The following is a 23948-nucleotide window of genomic DNA, read 5'->3' on the forward strand; positions in this document are numbered from 1 at the left end:
CCAAGAAATGAAAGAGGCTTTGTGTAAGCAACCCGTTCTGATGACCCCAAACTTCAAAAAAGAGTTTATTCTTCAGACAGATGCCTCAGATGTCGGGGTGGGAGCAGTCCTTTCCCAAGAGCTACATGGGGAGGAGCATCCTGTCCTCTATCTGAGTAGGAAGTTGTCCTCATCTGAAAAGAACTACTCAGTCGTTGAGAAGGAGTGCTTGGCCATAAAATGGGCGGTGGACACATTACGGTACTATCTGCTGGGACGTAAATTTAGATTGATATCCGACCATGCTCCACTTAGGTGGATGAGGGAAACGAAGGGTAGAAATGCTAGGGTCACCCGTTGGTTCTTAGCACTACAGGACTTCTGTTTCCATGTGGAACATAGGGCCGGAAAGCTGCACGGTAATGCTGATGCCCTGTCAAGAATCCCTTGTCTAGTGGGGGAAAGTGCCAAGCCCCACGGCTTTAGGCAGAGGGGGGAGGTATGTAGCGTGGCTAAAGGGTGTCTAATCGACAGGAGATATGTGATAGATGGCTTGCCGCTGTGATGTAACCATAGCTACCTATATGTCTGTCAGGACCTGTGGTGATGTCAGACCACATGGCTAATCATGTGATGGGTTACTGGGTGTGGTTAGCTCTATATAAGACAGGCTAAAGGTACCGTCACATTAAGCGACGCTGCAGCGATAGCGACAACGATGTCGATCGCTGCAGCGTCGCTGTTTGATCGCTGGAGAGCTGTCACACAGACCGCTCTCCAGCGACCAACGATGCCGAGGTCCCCGGGTAACCAGGGTAAACATCGGGTTGCTAAGCGCAGGGCCGCGCTTAGTAACCCGATGTTTACCCTGGTTACCAGCTTAAAAGTAAAAAAAACAAACAGTACATACTCACCTGCGCGTCTCCCAGCGTCTGCTTCCTGACACTGACTGAGCTCCGTCCCTAACAGCACAGTGGTGACGTCACCGCTGTGCTTTCACTTTCTCTTTAGGGCCGGATCTCAGTCAGAGCAGGAAGCAGACGCTGGGAGACGCGCAGGTGAGCATGTACTGTTTGTTTTTTTTACTTTTACGCTGGTAACCAGGGTAAACATCGGGTTACTAAGCGCGGCCCTGCGCTTAGTAACCCGATGTTTACCCTGGTTACCAGTGTAAAACATCGCTGGTATCGTTGCTTTTGGTGTCAAACACAACGATACACGGCGATCGGACGACCAAATAAAGTTCTGGACTTTATTCAGCGACCAGCGACATCACAGCAGGATCCTGATCGCTGCTGCGTGTCAAACTAAACGATATCGCTAGCGAGGACGCTGCAACGTCACGGATCGCTAGCGATATCGTTTAGTGTGACGGTACCTTAATGTTTAACACAGGGGATATGTGTGGAGGTGCTCGCCTCCAGTGTGTTAAGGCTCCAGCACTGAGCCTGAAGGAATGGACACTTGTTTTTTCCCTTTTGCCTGAGTTAAAGGCTATTTGTTTTTCCTGTTTATGCTAAACTGGTTTATGAAGCAATAAACCTTTGAACTTTTGTTGGAACCTGCCTCCTAAGTGTCAGCCGTCGCACCTGAGTGAAATCCCTACAAAACATACACACATAGTTATATACACATAGTGTATACGCATACCGTAAATACATATACACAAATACACATACATACAGTATACCGTACATACATATACCGTGTATACAAACAGATACACACACATACTGTATACCGTACATACATAGATACACATACACGTACTGTACATACACACATACAGTATATACACATATAGTATAAACATACCGCACACACATATACATACACATATACTGTATGTACATGCACATAAACATACATACACACATATACTGTACATGCATACACACACAGCCATACAAATATACCATACTGTTGTGAACTCTGTTCTCGAACTCCCTCCTGTGGTCAGGAATGGTATTTCTGTGAGTTCTGTCCGTGGGTTCCCTCTGGTGGCTGAAAGTGGAGCTGCTGGTCTGGAGGTGGCTTCCTCAGCTGCATCGTTTAAGACTGGGCTGGTTCCTCTATTTAACTCTGCTCAGATCGTTACCTGATGCCAGTTGTCAATGTATCTGTACTGGTTCAGATCTCACTTGGATCTCCTGATGACCTGTCTACTTCAGCAGAAGCTAAGTCCCTGTTAAGCTCATTTGTTGTTCATTTGTGTGCTGAATATATTTCTGAGTACCTGCTCAGTTTTGCCCAGCTGGCTATCATGATATTGTCTCGCTAGCTGGAAGCTCTGGGTTGCAGAGTGGCACCTACCGCGCCGTGAGTCGGCGCGGGGGGTTTCTTGCTCACTCTGCGTGGCTTTTTGTAGTTTTTGTGCTGACCGCAAAGATCCCTTTATCTAACTTCTGTCTATTTAGTAAGTCGGGCCTCCTTTGCTGAAACCTGTCTCATTCCTATGTTTGTGCCTTCCTCTTAACTCACAGTCAATATATGTGGGGGCTGCTCTTTTCCTTTGGGGAATTTCTCTGAGGCAAGGTGAGGCTATATTTCTCTTTAGGGGTAGTTACCGCTCAGGCTGTGAAGAGTCGTCTAGGCAGAGTCAGGCACGATCCACGGCTAATTCTAGTGTGTGTGATAATAGATTAGGACTGCGGTCAGCAGAGCTCCCACTTCCCAGAGCTCGCTCTATTTTGCAGTTTTGACTATCAGGTCATTCCCGGTGCTCCTAACCACCAGGTCCAGCCATAACACCATACATACACAGATATACCGTACATACATACACAGATACACACATACAAATAGATACACTCATACACAGATGCACACATACATACATACATATACATACACACATACCAATCTGTGATATCAGGTGATCAGATGAGCCCCTGGATGAGGTCACATAGTTCAGCTGGAGAGGGCTGCAGAACCCATTATGGGGGATGGGGCACAGAGCAGACAGCACTGATATCAGCCCCCTGGTGCTGCCGTGTTGTCCCGTGCCGTGAGCGCCTCCCCATCTCTTCACAGTGAGGAGACGCTGCAGCCTGCTCTGAATAGAACAGTGGAGGGAGCAGAAGACCCCCTGTAAGTCCTGCTCTGCCTCCACTGCTGTCTCTATGTGCTGTGCAGCCGGGGCCCCTGACTGTAGGTGAGCACTCACCATTGGGACACTCCATGTAGCAGGACAGACGGCAGCCAGTGAGCGCTCTCCTCAGTCTGGTGAGGAAAGCGTTCATTGGCCAGCGTATCTCCCTGCATGACACGCCCCCTTTTTGATCTCCTGCACTTCGCGCCCCGCTCTCTCCTCGGCACCCGGTGTTCCATGATTACAGGAGGGAGTGAGAGGGGCCCGATCCTGCATGATACCGGGACTGCCTGCAGGGGCCCCCCTCCACCTCTGGGCCTGGAGCAGTGCCATCAGCAATATGTCCACCACTGGCTGGGGGCCCCTAGGGCAGCGGGGGCCCTAGGCAGCTGCCTAGTCTGCCTGCCCCTAACGCCGGCCCTGCTCCTCAAAAGGCTTTAGACCACCTAGAATTACTGCTTTGCCGAACAAGCTTCTGATGCTTTAAGGCTAGCATAACAGGTCAGTCATTTCTGGTCCCCAAAAAACAAGTGCTTTGAGGTAATCTCAAGATTTTCAATATAACCCAAAACATTTAAAACACAGCATAGTGATCATTTATGAGAACATCCCTTCAATTGAGTGTCAGTAACCAAATGGTCAAGTTCTTCCCCCACTTATGCCATCAACTCTTTTTTTTCCTTCCTTACCCACTTTATTGACAGTGTACATTGCTGGTATGGGCAATCAAAGGCTATTTTGTTCCTTAGAGCATGACAAATGAGGTTTGTTTTTTCTCATTCTGTACTGTTCATTATGATATTGTACCTTCTGAAAAAGTGAAATCTCACATATTTTGGTAAATAACACAGGATGCCATCTTCCACCTTTTCCCCTTCTGCACTTTATGTTCACCTGTACAACTTGTGTTTTTTATGTACAGTATGTTAATATTTGAACAATCATTTAACATTTCAATTTTTCAACAAAATGTCACAGAAATGAACAAATAATAATAATACACGTCTGTTTATTAATAATAAAACATTAACCATTTATTTTTCAATTTGTATTTGACATAGTAGAATGTTCTACAACTTTGCATATCATTAGTCCTATTAAAACTAAATAAAAAGAAACACAAAACTGAAGGGACTGAGGTCAACAAGCTTCCTCTTAACTGGGAAATTCTGCCCAAATAATTTTTTGGACATGTAATATAGACATACAAATCAAAGGCTCTTTACTCTGTAGCATATGTTGGGGATTTCCAGTGCTGTTTAGGTGGTGCTGAAGAAGGAACAAGTTTTCGTCAGAGTCACTAGGAGTGGGTGAGCTCTCTAGTCCGTACGTGGGACCAGAAATAGCTTAGGCCTGATGTCCCTTTTCATGTACTAGCTGTAGCCATGGCATAAATTATTAACACAATTAAAATAGTACCTATTTTTTTAGCTGATTAATAAGAACATTCAGACTTTTTCTCTTTGGGGGTGGTTGGAAACCTGTCTGCACTAGTTATATATATAATAGCAAAACAAGGCATAATTAAAGTGGGGCAATCAGAGCACTAAATAGTGCCCAGAAGACCCACAACCAAGAAAGCAGACTCGCTCCATATAAATCATTGAAGAAAAGGAGTACCAGCGGGGCAAAAAGATAGTGCAAAATATAAATATTTATTAATTCACAAGCACAAGAGGACCCCAGTTACTATATATTGCGGGTTATGTTGCGCATATATATATGTGTACATACATATGTATATGTACATATATGCATTTTTTACATCCACTTACCATGGCCCAGTATCGCCACGGTGCGCATGCGCTGCTTGCGGCTCCACGCATTCCTGTTCGGAGCGGCGTCTCCCTGGTCTCGCGCAGGCGCCGCTGGGTTCCCCGGTGACGTCTGTGGTGACGCCTGACGCCGGCTCTGATATGGGATGGGGCGCCGCGGGTGCGCATGCGCCGCATCGATGGCGGCTATTGGTCCGGGTATCCAATGTGACACCATCACATGGGTTAGACTCCGCACTATTGGAAGGGTCCTGATCTGCCTTGGGGCACCTCCCCTTGAGAAAGCCAAACATTCGCGTTGCGAAACGCGCGTTGGGGTCCTCTGCGGATCGGTTCCTGCCTGGTCTACACCGCCCCCCTGCATTCTAGTGGTAAGCAGTGCCCTGTCACCCTTATTTATTACTGTGGTGTGTGCATTTGTCTCCCACAGCGGTGATTCGGCAAATACACTTGTGCACTTCCCTAGCAGCATTCTATGTGTGGGAGGCTGCGGTGTGGGTTTTGGCAGAGACTCACTCTATTTTAACCATCCCTTTTCTAATTGTATTTTATGTATAGATGCACTTTATGCTTGTGAATTAATAAATATTTATATTTTGCACTATCTTTTTGCTCCGCTGGTACTCCTTTTCTTCAATAGTTATATATAACTGGTCTGAAAGCAGGAAGTTATCTTTGAAAAAGTATAATTTTTTTTTGATGATGCCAAGTAGATTCATATTTCAAAGTTAGGATATGCATTCAGCTTGGCTGAAACTATACTTTATTTTTATAGGAGGATAAAGGGGGAGGTGGATTAGTCTCTTAGGAAAATAAGAGACTTTCCCGTGGTCTGGTCGGTATTCCATGGCCTCTGCATAGGAGCTCTGTGAATTGTTTCCTTACCTGCTGGTATCACCAACCCCTGGGCAATGTCAGCGATGTGGCGTGGTGATATAGGGTGTTGCGCTAGACAAGCTAATCAAAAGAAGAACTGTGGATGCCAGCAGGTAGGAGGAGGTTCACAGGGTTCCCGTCTAGTGATCAGAGTACTGACCAGGGTCCTGTGAATTTATTCGCTCATCTCTACCATACATATATGAGATGGTGTGCCGAGAGAAAACCCTAACATTGTATTAATTACAGAAATTAACTATACCATATGCAGAAGAGTCGTACTTGGTTTCTATAGATCTGGTAAAAGTCCTCCATACATTGCAACCATTTCACTTATAGATCTAATGGTCTCTCCTAATGACATTTCATAATATTATAAACACAAAACCTTTGGGGTGAGGTCTAAAGGCAAAATGGCAAGTTTGACATCACCGGGTGTGGTATGAAGTCTCATGGCAAGCCAACAATTAGAAAGGTCAGATAATATGACATGAATCACAAACATGTAGCAGAGACTTGGCTTTGACATACAGACTGCGGAAAGAATTAACAGCCATTCAAAGCAGACCCCAGATACATTGTGTTTCTAAGATCATAATCATATGTCATTAAGAAACTTCGATCTATTAGATCCCCTTTATTTCAGTTTTGCCTACAATAATCTGGTAGAATTTTGCGAAGACGACGGATGATAGTAGAAAATAAACTTGACTATAATAATTATCATGTTACAGTAGAGAAGTCTACTCTATAGCTTTCCATCGCCTGCTGAACATTTAGGCTTTTAGCATTTCCACTTGAAGCCACAGCCCGCTCTCTGCCCTTAAGATCAGCTCTGGCATCCTGCGGACTGACTTGTTGGGGTCCAAAGTCACCTTGAAGTTGAGAAGTGTAAGAGCAAGCACCACTTTCATTTCCGCCATGGCAAAGTTTTGGCCAATACAATTCCTACAGGTTAAAAACCATAAGTTATGTTATAAAAAAAAGTGCAAAAAAAAAAAATGAAAATGTTTAATCCAAACATTTTATTGAAACATAATTTCAACCTAAACACACTTATTTCTTGATTAAAACTACAAATATTTGCAAATCAGATTTTGATAGCCACATTTTTTGTATTACTGTTTAACTCCGTCCCAACATAAAACACACTATTACATCATATGTCAGGTCCCCATCTTTGATGCCAGCTCAGGAACTGAGCCTCCATCATTCCTGGCAGACACTGGCTGTTTTACACAGCCAACATCTGCCACTAACAAGAGCGAGTGCAGCACAACCACAGCGAGTTCTGCTTGTTGCATTTAGACCAAATGTCACAGTCCGGGGGGTCTGCTGTAGGCCCCCATGCCTGTGTTTCTGTGAAACCCAACCTGTGATTTTTACCATATAGTACAATACTGTGATAAAGCAGTACAGAGTAGAAGAGAAGGCACCATTGCAGGTTCAAATTCCCTAAGGGGACTAAAAAAATAAAGAAAAACAATGTTTTTAAAAACATAAATAAAATTAGAATCAGAATAAAAAAAACAAAAAAAAAAACAATTGTGGTATCTCTGAAAAGTCCGATCAAATAGAACATTAATTAATTTGATTGGTAAACGCTGCAAGGAGATAAGAAAAAGAAAACACCAGATTTGCATTTTTTTTGGTTGCTGCAACACTGCAAATAATTCAATAGGAATCGATCAAAACCTCGTATCTTCCTCAAAATGAGAGTGTAAATCGAGCAGTTACAGTCATCACTCACTATAGTGTAAGCAGCGGCTGTAAGAACGCCCGCCCTGGCACTTTGACGGACAGCTCACTATGCACAGATGCACTGCAGAGTCGGCTTTTAATTAAAGTGCTGTGGGTAGCGGCCCAGTGCATGCCTCCATGACTGAAAGCCGGCTGCTCACGGTAGAAGATAAGTTCATTTTCTCCCTGTAGCTGCACTTCCAGTAAGGTGGCCGGGTAGCAGTATTATGCTTTTTAGCTGCAGATTAACCCTATATCTGCAGGTAAGTAGAATTTTTTGAGGTGACCGGTTCCCTTTATCTTTTTTATTGGTATAACCAGATTAGGTTTTGGTTTTTTGAGGGACAAGTTGTACTTTTGGAGTAATTCATTAAATTTTCAAAGCAATGTATTGGAAAATGGGAAAAAAAATCTAAAAGTGGTGTAACTGCGCAACCCCCCCCCCACAATACTGCAATTTTTATTTGCGGAAAATGACCTGGCAATATAATTCTCCAGATTAGTCAGATTACAGCAAAATCAAACTTGTATATTTTTATTAATTTAACCGGTGAAAAAAAAAAATTGGAAATTCGCAAAATAAAAATGTTGCTAGTGTCAGCATTTTAGAGACCCTAAGATTTTCATTTTCTCTGTGATAGCCGCAATTTTAGTGTGTCCCGGCAGCATTCTAAAGATAATTACCTGCAGATTAACCCAAGTTAAATACCCTTTTCCAAGGTGACAGGTTCACCGTAAGGGTTTTCGAAGAAAGGAGGAAAAAAACGTAATCATAAAAATGGAAAGTCACCCGACCGGGAAGAGTTATCCTTACCTCGGCCCAGCAGAGAAAGGTACAAATGCATGTGACGATCTCTCCTGTGTGGAGCTTGGATCAAACCGATATGGATCATAGACCTGAGTAAAACAAGACGCACTTTCTCGTTAATGTTTTGAGAAAAAAATACATACGGTAAAAAAAACCCAACAACATTTTGTACCTCTGGATTTGGCCAAACAGCGGGGTTATGATGGGTACCATAAATGCTTAACAGGCTGATGTTTCCTGAAAAACACAAGTATTATCAAGTAGATAGTAAGTTAAAAACATCTCTAAGCATATGAATTTGTAGAATTACATTATCTTATATATATAGGCAATCCCCGACTTATGAACGGCTCCTAGCTATGAATGAAAGACGTTACCAATATATAAATTATACTCGCTTGATTGTTGACGTCTCAGGCCGACTTACTGCTCGCCGTCCGGTCTTCTTCTATCTATCGGTGCGAACTGCATCTCTGGCCTCTTCACTACAGGCCAGGACTTCCGGCTGCTTCCAGACTTCAGAGGTCACTGTCTATAGTGAAGAGGCTGGAGATGCCTCACGCAACAACAAAAAGAGGATCGGACGATGGGCAGCGAGCTGCTGACAAGGTGAACGATGAGGGAGTATTAGTTAAAAAAAAAAAACACACTAATACTCTCCAGCAGCCCCACTGCTCGTTGTGTGTTCCTCCTCTTTCCACCATCGAGACACATCTCCGGCCTCTTCACTATAGGCAGTGACCCTTGAGTCCAATACTCTTTAGCCACCATGAATTTTTGGCCTCCCCACTATAAGCCAGGACTGCAGGCCACATCCACACCTCAGAGTTTGGCAAGCATCATTAGGTCTCGGCACACTTCTTGATGTCACAACGTCGTGACTTACAACACGCAGAGACCTCCGAGGCCTGGATGTGCCCCGAAGTCTGGGTCTATAACGAAGAGGCCACAGATGCAGCCTGTGATGGCACGCAGTGATTTGTTTTTCTGGTCTGAGGGTGTTTCTGGTGCTGATATATGGAGGCCTTTGTGCACAGTATGGAGACAGTGTTTTGTAGTGACGTGTGTCTGAATGGATAGAGAAGGTCACACAAGTGTCAGCCATGAAGGAGCTGGATGCCTACTCATGCATGATGGCAACAATGAGCATGCACGTACTGATTCTGTAGGATAGACGAGTGCCAGTGAATTATGAGACAGACGAGAACAATGATACACGTGACAAAGCGCTAGAGGCAAAGGTGCATTCATGGCTCGCAGCTCAGCCGAAAATATTTTTTTTAAATGAGGAAATATAAAAGCTTTTTGACAGACAGACACTGTATATTGAAAAGCATTGCGATTATGTAAAACAATTATATATTTGTCTTTTCTGAAAGTTGATTGAAGAAAATCTGTCAGTAGATTGTTGCTATAGAATCTGAGAGCATCATAGTGTAGAGGCAGAGAGCCTGATTCCAGAGAGGTGTTACTCTCTGGACTGCTTGGTGCAGTCAGTTTTGATAGAACACCCGGTTTCTCTGCTGAGCAAGTGATATCCCTGGTGTCAGGGTTTCTTCCCCTACATCAGTGTTCCACAACTCTGGTCCTCAAGAGCCACTAACAGGTCATGTTTTCAGGATTTCCTTAGTATTGCACAGGTGATTGAATGCTTGCCTGTGCAGGTGATGCAATTATCACCTGTGCAATACTAAGGAAATCCTGAAAACATGACCTGTTGGTGGCTCTTGAGGACCGGAGTTGGGGAACACTGCCCTACATTATGCTACATTCCAAAGACATACTTATTATTATTACCGTATGCTACTCTTAGATTAAATGGAGAAAAAAAACTACTGACCAGTTCCCTTTAAGGCTAGGGTCACACGACGGTAGGTTCTTTCATCAGGCATTATGCTAATGACACTGCGTAAGTAGACTGTGATCCAATTCTCTTGGATGAGGAGAAGATGGAGAACAACATTTCTCCATCACTTCCATTGCGAGAGTCTATGGACATCAGACTGCACTCGGATGTCATCCACATTGTAAACAAAAACTAAAAAACTGCTGCTGCTGCAAAAAAGTATTTTTCTTAAAAATAAATGCGGGAGACCACCCTTACACATATATATGGCGGATTTCCAGATTTCATTTTTTTTATTTGATAAACTTGCTGTTATGCGAGGTTAGACTATACCTTTTGGAATTACTTTGCCATCAGGCATTGTAATGTCTTCAGTACAGCGCCTAGACACTACCGTTACAGGAGGATGTAGTCGGAGGCTCTCTTTAATGCACATGGTGGTAAATGGCAGCTGAGACAAGTCATCCCTACGGCACAAAATAAAAGGCACATTTAAAGAAGACATTAACTTTGAAAACCTCAGATAAAGCGGTTGTGTACGAGTATTCCCTACATTTCCATGATCCGCTGCACGAATAGTGTAAGTCGCTTTGCAGAAACAGTATCTTTCTTCTCCTTACACATACTTCCACCAGCATACTGGGAAGAAACACCGTGCAATCAAGGAAAGCAAATATTGGACAAAGCCTTCCTGATGAAGACTTTTCCTCCTAAAAATATCCACCTAATATATCATAATGTAGGCAATTTGCTTTATGCTAAAAGATGGAGTTCCCCTTGTATATTTGGGTATCATGTGTCACATCTCCGGAATGAATACACTGCTTGATCCTAACTACCAGCAACAACCACCAGAGGGAGCTTCTTAAACACCAATACAGCTAGTATTTCTGAAAGCTTAGCAATCCACATGCAATGAGCGCCCCCTAGCAGTAAATAAGCTGCTTCGTGATGGCAAAAGATAATAAGCAAACAAAAAACCAAGCAGCCGCAGAGCGCCAGGTGCTAATGGTTCCTCAATGCAGTGGAATGGCAATGTAATATACCAACGTCAGCTGGCTCCATGTAAAGAGACAAGATTCGAAGCAGATAATATCTATGCAGCTATCATACAGACCAATGTTTTGATATTAAAAACAATCATTTATTTTGGTGTTCAATTAAAATAGAAACGTTAACATTTCATATGGTATTGTCCATCAATTTATGACATTTGTGAAATTTTTATAGAAAATAAGGTTCAGAAGGTTAGTCCTGGTCCGCTCACTTCCATATCAGGACATCATGGCTACAGATGTATACCGGGATGGGTGCGTGAGTGGCAGGTATTGTGCCTCTGTTAGGTTCTTTCCCTCTGTTTCTCACTGGGCAGCATTGTGCCTTTGCAGCAGGTACCGCTGATTGTTATTCTAGAACTACAGGTGCCATCGAGGCAGGGAGCTTGGGAGTTAACTCCTAACTTGCTCCCATCCGTGAACCCTGGGTGGGGTTCACAGTATGTAAACTCAGCATGATCTTGTTCACATCCCTAAGGGTATGTGTCCACGTTCAGGTTTGCTTCAGGCTTTGGTCAGGATTTTATGCAGGTAAAATCCTGACCAAAAATGCACCTGAGGTCACTGGCAGGTCACCTGCGTGTTTTGCTCATTGTAGCAACATGCTGCGTTCTGAAAAAACGCAATGCATGTGCGTTTTTGCGGGAAAAACGCATGCGTTTTTTAATGCACAGTGGAGACGGGATTTCATTAAATCCCCCCCACTATGCTGTAACATCTGGACGCTGCGTCAAAAACGCAGCGTTTCCTGAACGTGGACACTACCCTCAGGGTATGTGTCCACGTTCAGGATTGCTTCAGGATTTGGTCAGGATTTTATGCAGGTAAAATCCTGACCAAATCTGCACCTGAGGTCACTGGCAGGTCATCTGCGTTGTCCTTGAGTTTTTTCTGCAATGTAAGGACATGCTGCGTTCTAAAAAGACGCGCCACATGTGAGTTTTCTCGGGTGTGCCGCATGCGTCTTTTCCTGCATAGTGGAGACAGGATTCCATGAAATCCCCTCCACTATGCTGTAACATCTGGACGCTGCGTTTTTTATGCATGCTGCTCAACGCTGCGTCAAAAACTCAGCGTTTCCTGAACGTGGACACATACCCTAATACTAGTGCTCAGTTTTCTTGTGCTATTTCTGTTAGTAACCCTTTCCTATATTCTTTTTATCCTTTTGCTTGACGGTTCTGCTCCTTTTTCTGGTGTTGATGTGGCTTTCCAATCAAGTTCTTTCAGCCTGCTTCTCTGGCCATTAGAGACCTTTTAAGAGCGGTCAAGCTACCATGAACAGAGTGGCAGGAACTAGTTTACCATGGCTGAAGCAAGTATCAGAAGATAAACCTTCCCCACTGACCTCCCTATTTGAAAGGGAAGCAGGATGAACCCGTTTAAGGTTTTACTCATTAGCTTACTTGTCATCACCTCCACTGTGCAGGATTGGCTATCAAAAACAGGTGATGCTCTGTTCATATCATCTCTTTTAGCCTTCATCTGACACATAGTCCGGGAAAAGCTCCTGATGTACAGTACGGTGCAAAGGTTTTAGTTAGGTGGGGGAAAAATGCTACAAAGTTAGAATGCTTTCAGAACGAAAAGTGTTAGTGGTTTATTATCAAGTAAGAAAATGTCAAGCGAGTATATCTTCTCATAAAGCTAGACAGAGATTTTATGATGTTGAGATTAAGACTAGAGTTGAGCGAATTTGCTCGGGTTCCCTCTTATTCGGCAAGCTATAACGCTTGCTGAATAAGCTGTGTAGGGAACCCGGCTTACTGGATCGCGCCGGCTGATCGGCGCCACAGCTGTGTCACTGTCACAGCACATGCATGGAGAGCCTGTTTGTTGGGACTGTGACACAGCCGCGACACATGTAACTGCGGCGCTGATCGGCCGGTGCGACCCAGGTAGCCGGGTTCCCTCTGCAGCTTATTCGGCAAGCGCTATGATCCTGGGTCTCCTTTTCCAAACTCAACAGCCTCTTATATGACTATGAGACTGCTGAGTTTGGGTCAGGAGACCTGCGGCCGATCTGTGCTCGGACTGTGACACATTGATGTTTGAATTCAGGCTAAGGGCAGGTTCAGACAACCGTATATTCTCTCATCCAAGAGAATCAGGTCAATTATGCACATCACACTCTGATCAAATTTTGCTGAGATTGTCAGTACAGTGTGAGCATAGTGTGATCCGATTCTCTCAGATGAGGAAAAGATGGAGAAATAAAAAAGTCTCCATCTATTCCATTCTGTGGAGATCGGATTGCACTCAGAAATGTCATCCGAATGCAGACTGTTGGCTTCCATTGGCTCAAATAGCAGAGTGTGAGACGAATATTGGATCAAACTTTGGCATACAGCGATTTTTTTCCTTGGATAGGCTCGGCCCGAAGAAAAAATGTGACATGTGCACCGCCTGATAAAATAATAATGGTCCCAGCACGATGCATGCCCCGACAAACCTGGCCTGTGCATTAAAGACTGTTTCAAAGTGTTCCACTCATCCACGGACTACTAAATTTATTTCTGACTTAGCGTACTCTAATTTATTGCACGACTGGAAGTACTCTACATAACTTACATATGCCGACCTGATCTACTCTACACATTTTACGTATGCCAACCTGATGTACTCTACAGCACTCACATATGTCACCACATTTAAAATTCACATACCAGGAAAACACTACATCAAATCCAGTATAGGGTGAATGGTGTGTGGGGGGAGGTTTCTATTATTTTGGCACCTCAAGTTCTCTTCAAATGCGTCATGGCACCCACAAACAATTCTATCAAAGTCTGCGCTGCAAAACGACACTTCTTCCATTTGGACCTTGGCACTGTATCCAAACAGTAGTCTTCCCCCACATATGGGCTATTGTACTCAGGAGAAATTGCACAACAAACTTTGGGGTCCATTTTCTCCTCTTACCCTTGTGAAACTGAAAAATATTTTGGGCTAAAGCAACTTTTTGTGGGAAATATCATTTTTTTTTATTTTCAATATGGTAAAATTCTGTGAAGCACCTGGGGGTTCAAGGTGCTCACCACACATCTAGATAAATTCCTTGAGGGGTCTAGTTTCCAAAATGGAGTCACTCGTGGGGAGTCTTCACCGTTTAGGCACATCAGAGGCTCTCCAAATGGGACATATCATTTCTTCCATTTGGAGCTTGGCAGTGTATCCAAACAATAGTTTACCTCCACATATGGGATATCAGCATACCCAGGAGAAATTGCACAACAAATGTTGGAGACCATTTTATCCTGTTACTCTTGTGAAAATAAAAAAATTGTGTCCAGCAAAATATTTTTGTAGGAAAAACTAGATTTTTTATTTTCAAGGTTAAACATAATAAAATTCTGCAAAGCACACATCTAGTTAAATTCCTTGAGGGGTCTAGTTTCCAAAATAGGGTCATTTATGGGGGGGGTTCTACTGCTTAGAGACATGAGGGGCTCTGAAACTGCTACATGGCGTCTGCTATCAATTCCAGGTAATTTTGTATTTCAAAAGTCAAATGGCGCTACTTCCCTGCAGAGCCCTGCCGTGCAGCCAAACAGTAGTGTTCCACCACATACGGGTATCAGTACACTCAGGAGAATTGCGCAACAAAATTTGGGGTCCATTTTCTCCTATTACCCTTGCGAAAGTAAAAAAAAGTGGGTCCAAAACAACATTTTTCTGGGAAAAAAGTAAAAAGTGTAGCACTTAGTGTATATACCCTGGGGGGCTTGGGTGAGGCGCAGGCGCTGGATTCAGCCCCCCCAGGTATATATAACTATATAATTGCTGTACCCCCTTTTTTCACATATGGTTAGAATATTTCCAGCACATGCTGGCATTCGTTTTATGAACCTAGTGATAGGTCCTTGCACTTTTTCACTTCATATATTGGTATTTTGAGATTGGAATTAAGTTACCGTATTTGTATGCACTCCGTCACTTTACTTTGGCTGCGGTACCTGTGCACCTTAATATTGTTTTACACTAGTTTGGATTGTGCACAAGAGAGAGATAATTATTTATGGACAGCATAATTCAGGATATCCTGTTATCATAGAGGGGCTGGAATTAGGAATAGTATTATTTTCATCCTAATCTTCCTGGTGCTGCGCAATTATGTTGGTTTTTATATAAAAAGTTTTTTATTTTTTATTTTTCATTTTTTGTTAATTTATGTAATTTTAATATATTGTAACCATTACCACTCCTATTAATAAAGGTATATTTTGAAATGTCCATGCCTTGGTATCCTTTCCGTTTTTTTTTTTTTTTTGATCCTTACTGTGTTGCTTTGATTTCTGTTTGGTTTCTGCTGTGGTCCCCACAGTGTCTATCTCACAGTGCACCTTGGTGGTCTATCTAAAATTCCTTCTATAATTCCCACACACATATATATAGAAATATAATATGATATATTTGTGACCTACTTTGGGTGTATTGTGATATATATTAACAGAGTTATTACTGCATAAAGTGACAGTGGTCAGAATCGTACAACCTGGCCTGGTCAGGGAGGTGAAAAAAGCCTCAGGGCTTAAGAAGCTTCCAAGAAATGTTAAAAAGTTTCAGGTGACACTAGCAGCTTTTTTGCCCCTGAAGAATCTTTCCCTTGAAAAACTCTGAAGACTCACCTGCCGGCAAAAAAAAAAAAAAAAAAGCGCGCACGTACCATAAAGACCTCAATACACATTAGATTAGACGTCGATGGGTTCAACCGACAGTCTAATGTAGGGATGGGCAATTAATTTTCCCGAGGGGCCACATGAGAGACAGTGACTGCTGTGGACGGCTGAATCAATAACTAAAATTAATTCTGCTCAATATTAATATTAATTATACTTATTTTATATTAATATTAATTGTATGACTTAATATTGAGCAGAATTAAGTATGCTGACATTGCCCTATATAACATGAACTCCACGTAGTCTCTGAGGTACAACATGAGCCCCACGTAGCCTCTGATGCACAGCATGTGCCTCACGTAGCCTCTGATGTACAGCATGCGCCCCACATTACCTTTGATGTACAGCATGAGCCCCACGTGGCCTGAGGTACAGCATGAGCCCCACGTAGCCTCTGATGCACAGCACGTGCCTCACGTAGCTTCTGATGTACAGCATGCGCCCCACATTACCTTTGATGTACAGCATGTGCCCCACAAAGCCCCCTATATACAGCATGTACCCCCACGTAGCCCCTATATACAGCATATGCTCCCACATAGCATCTTATATACAGCATGCCTCCCACATAGCCCCCTATGTACAGTATGAGCCCTACATAGCCTCTTTTATACAGGATAAGCCCCCATATATAGAGTATGAACCTGACACAGCGCCCTATATACATATAGCGCTCTGCCTCTGCTCTCTCCGATGTACTGACTCACCGCAGTGCACAGCTGACGCTATGAAATGATGTAATCGCGACTGCTGGCTCACACACTGATTGGTGGAAGATGGAGCCAGAGGCACGGTCCTTCACCAATGTATTCACTGCTGCCTACATCCAGAGGATGTGGTGAGTGGTGACAGCGAGCGGCGGCAGTGGATGGACGGCAAGCGGGGGAGGGCACAATGCGGCCCTTGGGCCACTGTTTCAGCCCTTCGTCTGTCTCGGTCCGCGGCAAAAGAGCTAAACAGCCAGAGGGCTGGAATTGGCCCACGGGCCGTACTTTGCCTAGGTTTGGCCTAATGTGTACAAGGGCGCTGGCCATCTGATAGTCGAAAGATGTCGATTGAGCATGTCCGATTTCAGAGTGCTGATTGCATTGTTCTCCTTGAGATAAGCCACCAGCAAACACATCAGCCGGCACTTTCTCATGGAGAACACATGAGCTTGGTCGAATGAGTCCTCCTCTGTATGAGAGAGTCGACTGAGATGGTTGTCGGCCAACGCATCGTTGTGTATGGCTGGCTTTAGGCTCCCATAATTGGGAATCTCAGAGGCCATTGTTAGACCTCCAAGCTGCCATAACAATAATCCGTACTCTTCGATCGCGCTGAGGGAATGCCAGTGGTGTACAAACGGAACCTCCTTTCTCTATCAACCAGTTAATTGCAGCATCTAGGGGGTTAAACAGTAGGAAGCACTAATAGCGAACAGCGAACATTGCCACAACTTGTCAGCTGTTTATTGCCACCACGCCTGCTGATGCCGCTGACACCCTGATCCTGCGCCATTGCAGCAATAGTACAGGGATTAGAGAAGTTTAATAAGCTAAATAGATATCATTTCATAAGCTCCTAAGCTGCCTCCAAAATACAGCTGATCAATTCTTCCTTCTCATAAAACAACATTCTTAAAGGAATTCATTTACTGTACCTGCTGAGGAAAGTCTGCAATAGTCTGTGGTATTACTGAGAGTGAAGGAAACCACCTTGTGTAACGATATTGTGCAAGGTACTCACCATTCCAAGTGTGTTGTACTTCCCTTTAACAATTCTCTTATTTCCTCTCTGCATTTTTCTTGATATTCAGGGTGAGAGGCCAAGTTATACAAGATCCAGGAGAGTCCGCTTGCTGTGGTGTCATGTCCTTAGTGAGGAGAACAACATGTGGGTTATTGGTTACTCAGGGCTCCATGGTGTTCCACCGTATTGTGCTGACGCCTCATGGGATATGTGTGACGTGTTAGCCGGCTCTAGTGGACCCACTATATGTGATCTCTGTGATGAGTTAGTAGGAAACTCCGAATGCTGAAGTCACAAGTACACAAGACGTCATGCATCCATGTAGGGTAACATTACATAACCACTCACTTATCCTAAATAACCGTGTTTACATCCCTAGTTTTCGGTCTTACCATGTTGGTTGGGGTATAGTAGTTTAGAAAGTGAGATTAATATCCGATAAGTCAAGATTAGTCGGCCATAATACTTACTGTGGTGGTTTGGAACCAATGTAATATGACCAAAAGACAGTTTTTGGGATAGGTGCAGAGTGACATGCTCGGAACCATGCTTGTTCGTTGCATCTGTCCATAGCTCGGACAGACTGCATAGAAAATACAGCAGGACTTTGGCAAAAACTGCCATACAGATTAAAGTAGAGGCTGCCTAGCATTGGAAAGAAAAATAGCGATTTTTCCTGAAAAGGCCCATTCATACTGTCTTCAATGGAACATGAAATCGCATGTAATTTATTTTTTTCTGTTGGACTCCTATGAACACTCTGTATGGATATGCATCAAAGGTATATGGAAGTCAATGTGCGCCCTATAACAGTATAATAGAGCTCTATACAGAGACACTATACAGCCATGAGCTTACGTATAAAGCAGCACTTTATTTCCCACGGCATCTTTCAACTGATTTGATCTTTCTGAGCAGTGCAGATGTCATGAACGTACCTTCAAACATGAATGTGTCCACTTCATCTCTCAGCTCTTCATCTGATAACTGGTTGCCATCTTCATCCTGGGCCAAAAAGTGATAAATGTATTTTTTAGAGGATATGCTTGATTTGATGAAGCTTGCCCGGGTCTCACTCCCAGCACCCTTGACAAATATAGAAACTTGATTCCAGCTCACCCAGCTGCTCCACGCTCATCCACCTGGGGCTCAGACACCGGCCTCGCCCTGGCCTCACATCAAGGAAAATAGAAAAAATTGGAGTCCGGCTAAACAGAACTGGATTTTCCTTTTCTTTTTACTTTTCAAAAGAAATTATAGTGCATACAAAAGAAAAATGTACATGGTCGACATGACCCAGTCGACGCGTTTCGACTGCACGAGGCAGTCTTACTCATAATTTCTTTAAAAAAGAAAAAGAAAAGGAAAACCTAGTCCTGTTGAGCCGGACTCCGATTTTTTCTATTACCCTTGACAAATAACGGATTTTAAGCAAACCTGCAGCCAGCCAGATTTCTGTTACATTGACCATTCAGATGTCCATGTAATAGAAGGTGGCATGTTTCCTTCTAATCTCATGCCATTCATACAGAGGTGTCCTCTATTCTGAGCAGATGACTGCCTCTATGATATTCATATAGCCCAATTGGGAATATGCACAGAGGCTGTCCTTAAGAGACAGTAGCATTAAAGGGGTTGTCCACTACCTGGACAAACCCATTTTAATTTAGTTAATCCCCCTGCAAAATAACTGGAAAAGTGCCGGGTCTCCTCGAGTAACCATCAGTGGCCGATATTGGGCTTCTGCGCTCTCACTACTTCCGCTTGACCAAAAGAAGCGAGTCCAATAGCGGCCACTGCAGGACTCATGTGGTATTACAATGTTACGTTAACCACGGCATCACTGGAACAGAAGTGGCTCAGAAGGTGAGTATCTGTTATTTCTTTTTACTAGTGGCACTACGTCACTTAAAAATAGAGTTGTCCAAGGTGTAGGCAACCCCTTTAAGTGCTATAATTAAAAATGGTAAAAGAATCCATCTCACATGGAACATTACCCCAAGCCACAAGGTACAATCCACCCTCCAGTCATTGTATACAAACAAAAGATGGCTATAAATGTCTATGGACGGCTCTATCCAGGATGTAAATCCCCATTAATAAGGTCATATTTATTGAAGACACCAGATCTGACCTTGGACAGTAACAGAATGTCAATGAAATCCTTTGTCTTTCCTTGTTTGGACTTGATCCAGTTCTCGGCGCCCTTCTCCTGCAAAGCCTTCTTTCTCAGCTGTACTACATTTGCAGTAAACTCATGCACAATTTTGCACGCACGTCGAAATTTTCTTCCATTTGAGGAAAGGTAGTAGATAAAATCAAAGTGATGAGGAAGGAAATGCTCACGTTTCACAATCAAGCTGCTCAGTTCATAAATTGCAGCAATGTATTCACTTGGCTTCCTGTAATGACAACATTTACCAGAAACTGTAAGAAGGCAAAAATCTCAAAATGTTGTACTGTTTGTGGGGCATAAAAATAATGAAACAGATGCCTGACTTGTGATGTTACCAATTAAAGGGAATCTGTCAATAGGTTTCGCCACCAAATCTCAGAGCAGCATAATGTAGAGCTAGAGACCCTGATTCCAGTGATGTATCACTTACTGGTCTGATCGCTGTAGTTTTTATAAAATCATTGTTTAATCAGCAGGAGATTATCATTAGTGGACCAGTAAACCTGTTGCCATGTAGTCCCCAATATTCATGAGCTCTGAATAATCCCACCCCATCACTGTGTCAGCTTTCTGCCTATGCACAGAAAGGTATCAAAGGTGTCTACACGGTTATACAGAAAATTGGTAGATTTGCAGCAGATAAAACAGTGATTTTATCAAAACTGTAGGAAGCAGCCTAGTAAGTTATAGATCGCTGGAATCAGGGTCTCTGCCACTACATCCTGCTGCTAATCAGATGGGGTAGCAAAAATCTGGTGACAGATTCCCTTTAAGGGTTTGGTTAGAGATAAGAAAAATGGGTTAGCTTTTCCCAAAACCAGTGCCACTCCATCCCATTGCCTGTATGTGGTGTTGCAGCTAATCTCCATTCATTCACTATGTATCTCTAGAAGAACAGTACCCTTTAGTCATTCTGAAGGAGCAGGTATGAAGGGGTTACATACTCTTGGCAGCCACTGTCATAGCTAAAAGTACATCTCAGCAAGCTGTCCAATGTCATGAGGCTGATGTGTTCAAACATATCCAGGGACATCGGGCCTTCTACACTCAGTCTGCGCCACTTGGCCTGTGAAAAGATACAGAAATACCAGAAGTCAAGTGGTTGTCCACCCTCAAATTGGTAGCAATGGTCTAATGGGATGTTGCTATTAGATCACTTTTATTAATGATCTGTAAGGACTACAGGGATGATAAAATATGAATGAATATAGGAAATGTAAAAGAAAACAAATATTAATAAAAGTGCATGGCTATCTGGTGCGCATGTATAATTTTCTCGTGTATACATTACCCCATGGGCAGCCAGCCAATTTCAATCTGCTCTACCCCACCCTATCTGCTTTTGTGCCTTCATTATAAAATTCTGTACCTCAACATAAGGTCATAAAAGTCTTTGAGAGGTATATAAATACATTTTTAGGTCACTGGCATATTTTCTCCAGTTACAGGCCATATTCAGCCCTCCGATTAAACATCAGAGCTGATCTCGATCTGCTAGGAGCAAGCAACTCCTGCTCCCTCCTAGCACTCCTCAACAGGGGTGTAACTACAACAGGTCCAAGGGTGATATCGCACCCGGGCCCTGGAGCCTAGGGGGCCCTAAAAGTCCCTATGGCCTATAGAAAAAGACTATTGCTATTAAAAATGTAAAATATTTGGGGGCCCCGTTGGAGCTTTCGCATCGGGGCCCATGAGTTTCAAGTTACACCACTGCTCCTCAACATGATTGCTGGGCTCGGAGGAGGAAGCGTTGTTAGCGCTTCTTATACTGTATACACAGCGTTTGTTCAGCACTGTTTATCCAGAGATAAGGAAGGCAGAGATGGTAATTAACCATCTCTGCCTTCTCCATAGAGCTTTGTCTGACAGCTGGCTCCCCATTATTAAAACTGCACAATGTTGTGCATCAATTAACTCTACACTGGCATTTTAGAACATTGAAAAGTTAAAATGTGGACTGCTCGGGTGTTTAATTAAAGTTACCTTGTTTTGGAAACCCCCTTTCACCTAGTTGCAGCGCTTTACTCATCCTCCCGAGCACCAGCTATGACTTTTCTCTGCTGCTCCTGTGTTATTCTGTGCAGCGCTGACATCATGCCGACATTGCTGCAGCCAATAACTGAGCTCAGTGGCTGCGACCAAGTTGTCGGCACAAACCGCTCAGAGCCCCGGATATGGGAACGGTGAGTAAAGAACAGTTTTATTTTTGTTTGTTTTTTTAAAAACACACTGCAGCCAGGGAATAGGACTTTTTACAAATCGGAAAAAACCCTTTAAAAGTCCATGGCAAGTCTGCAAGCGGCTAAAAAATGTACATGCATTTGAAAATGTTATGAAAGAAAGAATTATAGGAGTAATAATGTTTGGAGTATTACTCACTGAACAAATTACCTTAAAGGAGGTATCTCATGTGCTATCTTCAAGCGCACAAACCTCTCCAGCCTCCCAACTTCCTGATTGCCGGGGGATGGCGGTGTGCTCCTGATTCAGTGGCGGTTCAGGCCAGCAGCATCGTTGCGCTGCTGGCCTGAGCTGTGTGCGCCGCACTGCTGCTATATGAGGCAGCTTACATCTGCAGCATCAGAATCGGAATGGGGCGAAAATTGGCCAAAATTGTGAGAGAAAATCATGGTCAGCCTCAGGGCAGCACTTGCAAGCTCTGTAGTATAGAGCTTGTAAGCATTATACATGTCCAAAATGGCAACAGTGGCCAGTATCCTTGGAAACAAGCAGTAAACTGAAAAAGTTGAATGTTTTTGCAAACATAACCCTTTCAGAATGACTTCAAAAGATGGGTATTTAATTTCCATCCTCCAGACAGTTTTTTTTTAAATGATACATAAAAAATACTGTAGAAAAAAGTGAATAAAAATACAAAAGGAAAAATGTTTGTTGTTTAACATGCAATTTATTGGCAAAATAGGTTTTAAATTTAAGCAGTAACAAGCCATATGTGGTAGAATAAGAAAAAAAAATATATTGAGGGAGATTTTTGAAACTTTATAAAAGAAAAACGGTCTTCATTGCCCACAGGGGCCAATTACGGACCAGCCTTACGTTTCGCCTTTATCTTACTTCTACTATAATATGTAGAAATAATTGATGTCTACTGCTTAAACTCACATGCATGATATCTGTGCTCTCGTTAAAGATATTCACATAATGCTTTAAAATATCAAAGTGAAATGCAGGGGTCAATAGACGTCGGTGGCGTGCCCATTTCTCTCCACCGCTGAGCAAAAGACCATCTCCTAAAAGATAAAAATGATTTAAATAAAAAGGTACCGTAAGTTAAACACATCATGACTTATATTGATTAATTCATACGTGAAGATGCTAATCGAAAACCGTATTTTATACAGTTATTCAACAGATAAAAAGTGTCCAGGATTGGGCATAATTATGGCAAAGGCAAATAATATAATAAAATAACAAAATAGTCACTACATTCCTGTTGATGCCATTGCTACTCCTCTGCTCCCTGACGGTCTTTGTTTACAGAGCTGAAACAATGATTTTGACCGCTGCAGCCATTCACTAGTCTCAGCAGTGATGCCATTGGTAGATGCATGAGAAAACTGAGGCCAATTATTGTGGTGGTCACTTACTATAGATGAGATGTCAATGATTTAAATAATGGCTCAGGTCTTCTGCTGCATGCTGCATGAAATCAAAACGCTTTGACTGTACATGCCAGTCTTAATGAAGGGGCATGGCCGGGTAAGATACAACAAATTCATTAATAGGGGTACGACACTTAATGAATTCAGGCCATCTTATCACTGTCCTGCATCTCCATACACCTCATTTTTTTAAAAAAATGGCAATTTGATCAATTTATTTAGAGGAATTTTTTTTAATGTTTATTCGGTAGGGCATTGTTTACTTTTAACATATATCATTGATCTAATTATCGTTAATTCAATTAAACTATGCTCAGTGTGTGGAAAAAAATGAATTGTTTGAAAAAATTGTGTTTATTCTGAACATAGAAACTGGATTCATGTATGGAGTACAGCCAGGGTCGGACTGGCCCACCGGAGAACCGGAGGATTCTCCGGTGGGCCCAGGCTCTGACACCTGCTGGCATACAGTGCCAGCAGTGCCTAGGGCCACCGCTGCTCCAGGGGCCCCCAGCAAGTGGGGTGTCTCTAATAGCGCACACCACGCAGCTGCTATGGGGCCCCCA

At 43.1% G+C, this 23948-nt stretch overlaps 1 protein-coding gene across 2 annotated transcripts in view; it reads right to left on the reverse strand.

The window, feature by feature from the left end:
- Positions 1–4074: 4074 nt before the first annotated feature.
- The window catches only part of LOC143816119 (ultra-long-chain fatty acid omega-hydroxylase-like), a 56910-nt gene continuing 37036 nt past the window's right edge, over positions 4075–23948 (reverse strand). For both annotated transcript variants that reach the window (XM_077296115.1, XM_077296114.1), the window contains exons 5-13: positions 22883–23010; positions 20704–20825; positions 19718–19985; positions 18522–18588; positions 17581–17707; positions 10449–10582; positions 8442–8506; positions 8276–8358; positions 4075–6669 (exon numbers count right to left, since the gene is read on the reverse strand). In XM_077296115.1, coding sequence (XP_077152230.1) covers positions 6498–6669; positions 8276–8358; positions 8442–8506; positions 10449–10582; positions 17581–17707; positions 18522–18588; positions 19718–19985; positions 20704–20825; positions 22883–23010 — 1166 coding nt within the window. In that variant the 3' untranslated portion in view covers positions 4075–6497. The remainder of the gene's footprint in view (positions 6670–8275; positions 8359–8441; positions 8507–10448; positions 10583–17580; positions 17708–18521; positions 18589–19717; positions 19986–20703; positions 20826–22882; positions 23011–23948) is intronic.

Source organism: Ranitomeya variabilis, chromosome 3 (assembly GCF_051348905.1).
Source record: "Ranitomeya variabilis isolate aRanVar5 chromosome 3, aRanVar5.hap1, whole genome shotgun sequence".
In the NCBI taxonomy this organism is placed as follows: Eukaryota; Metazoa; Chordata; class Amphibia; order Anura; family Dendrobatidae; genus Ranitomeya; species Ranitomeya variabilis.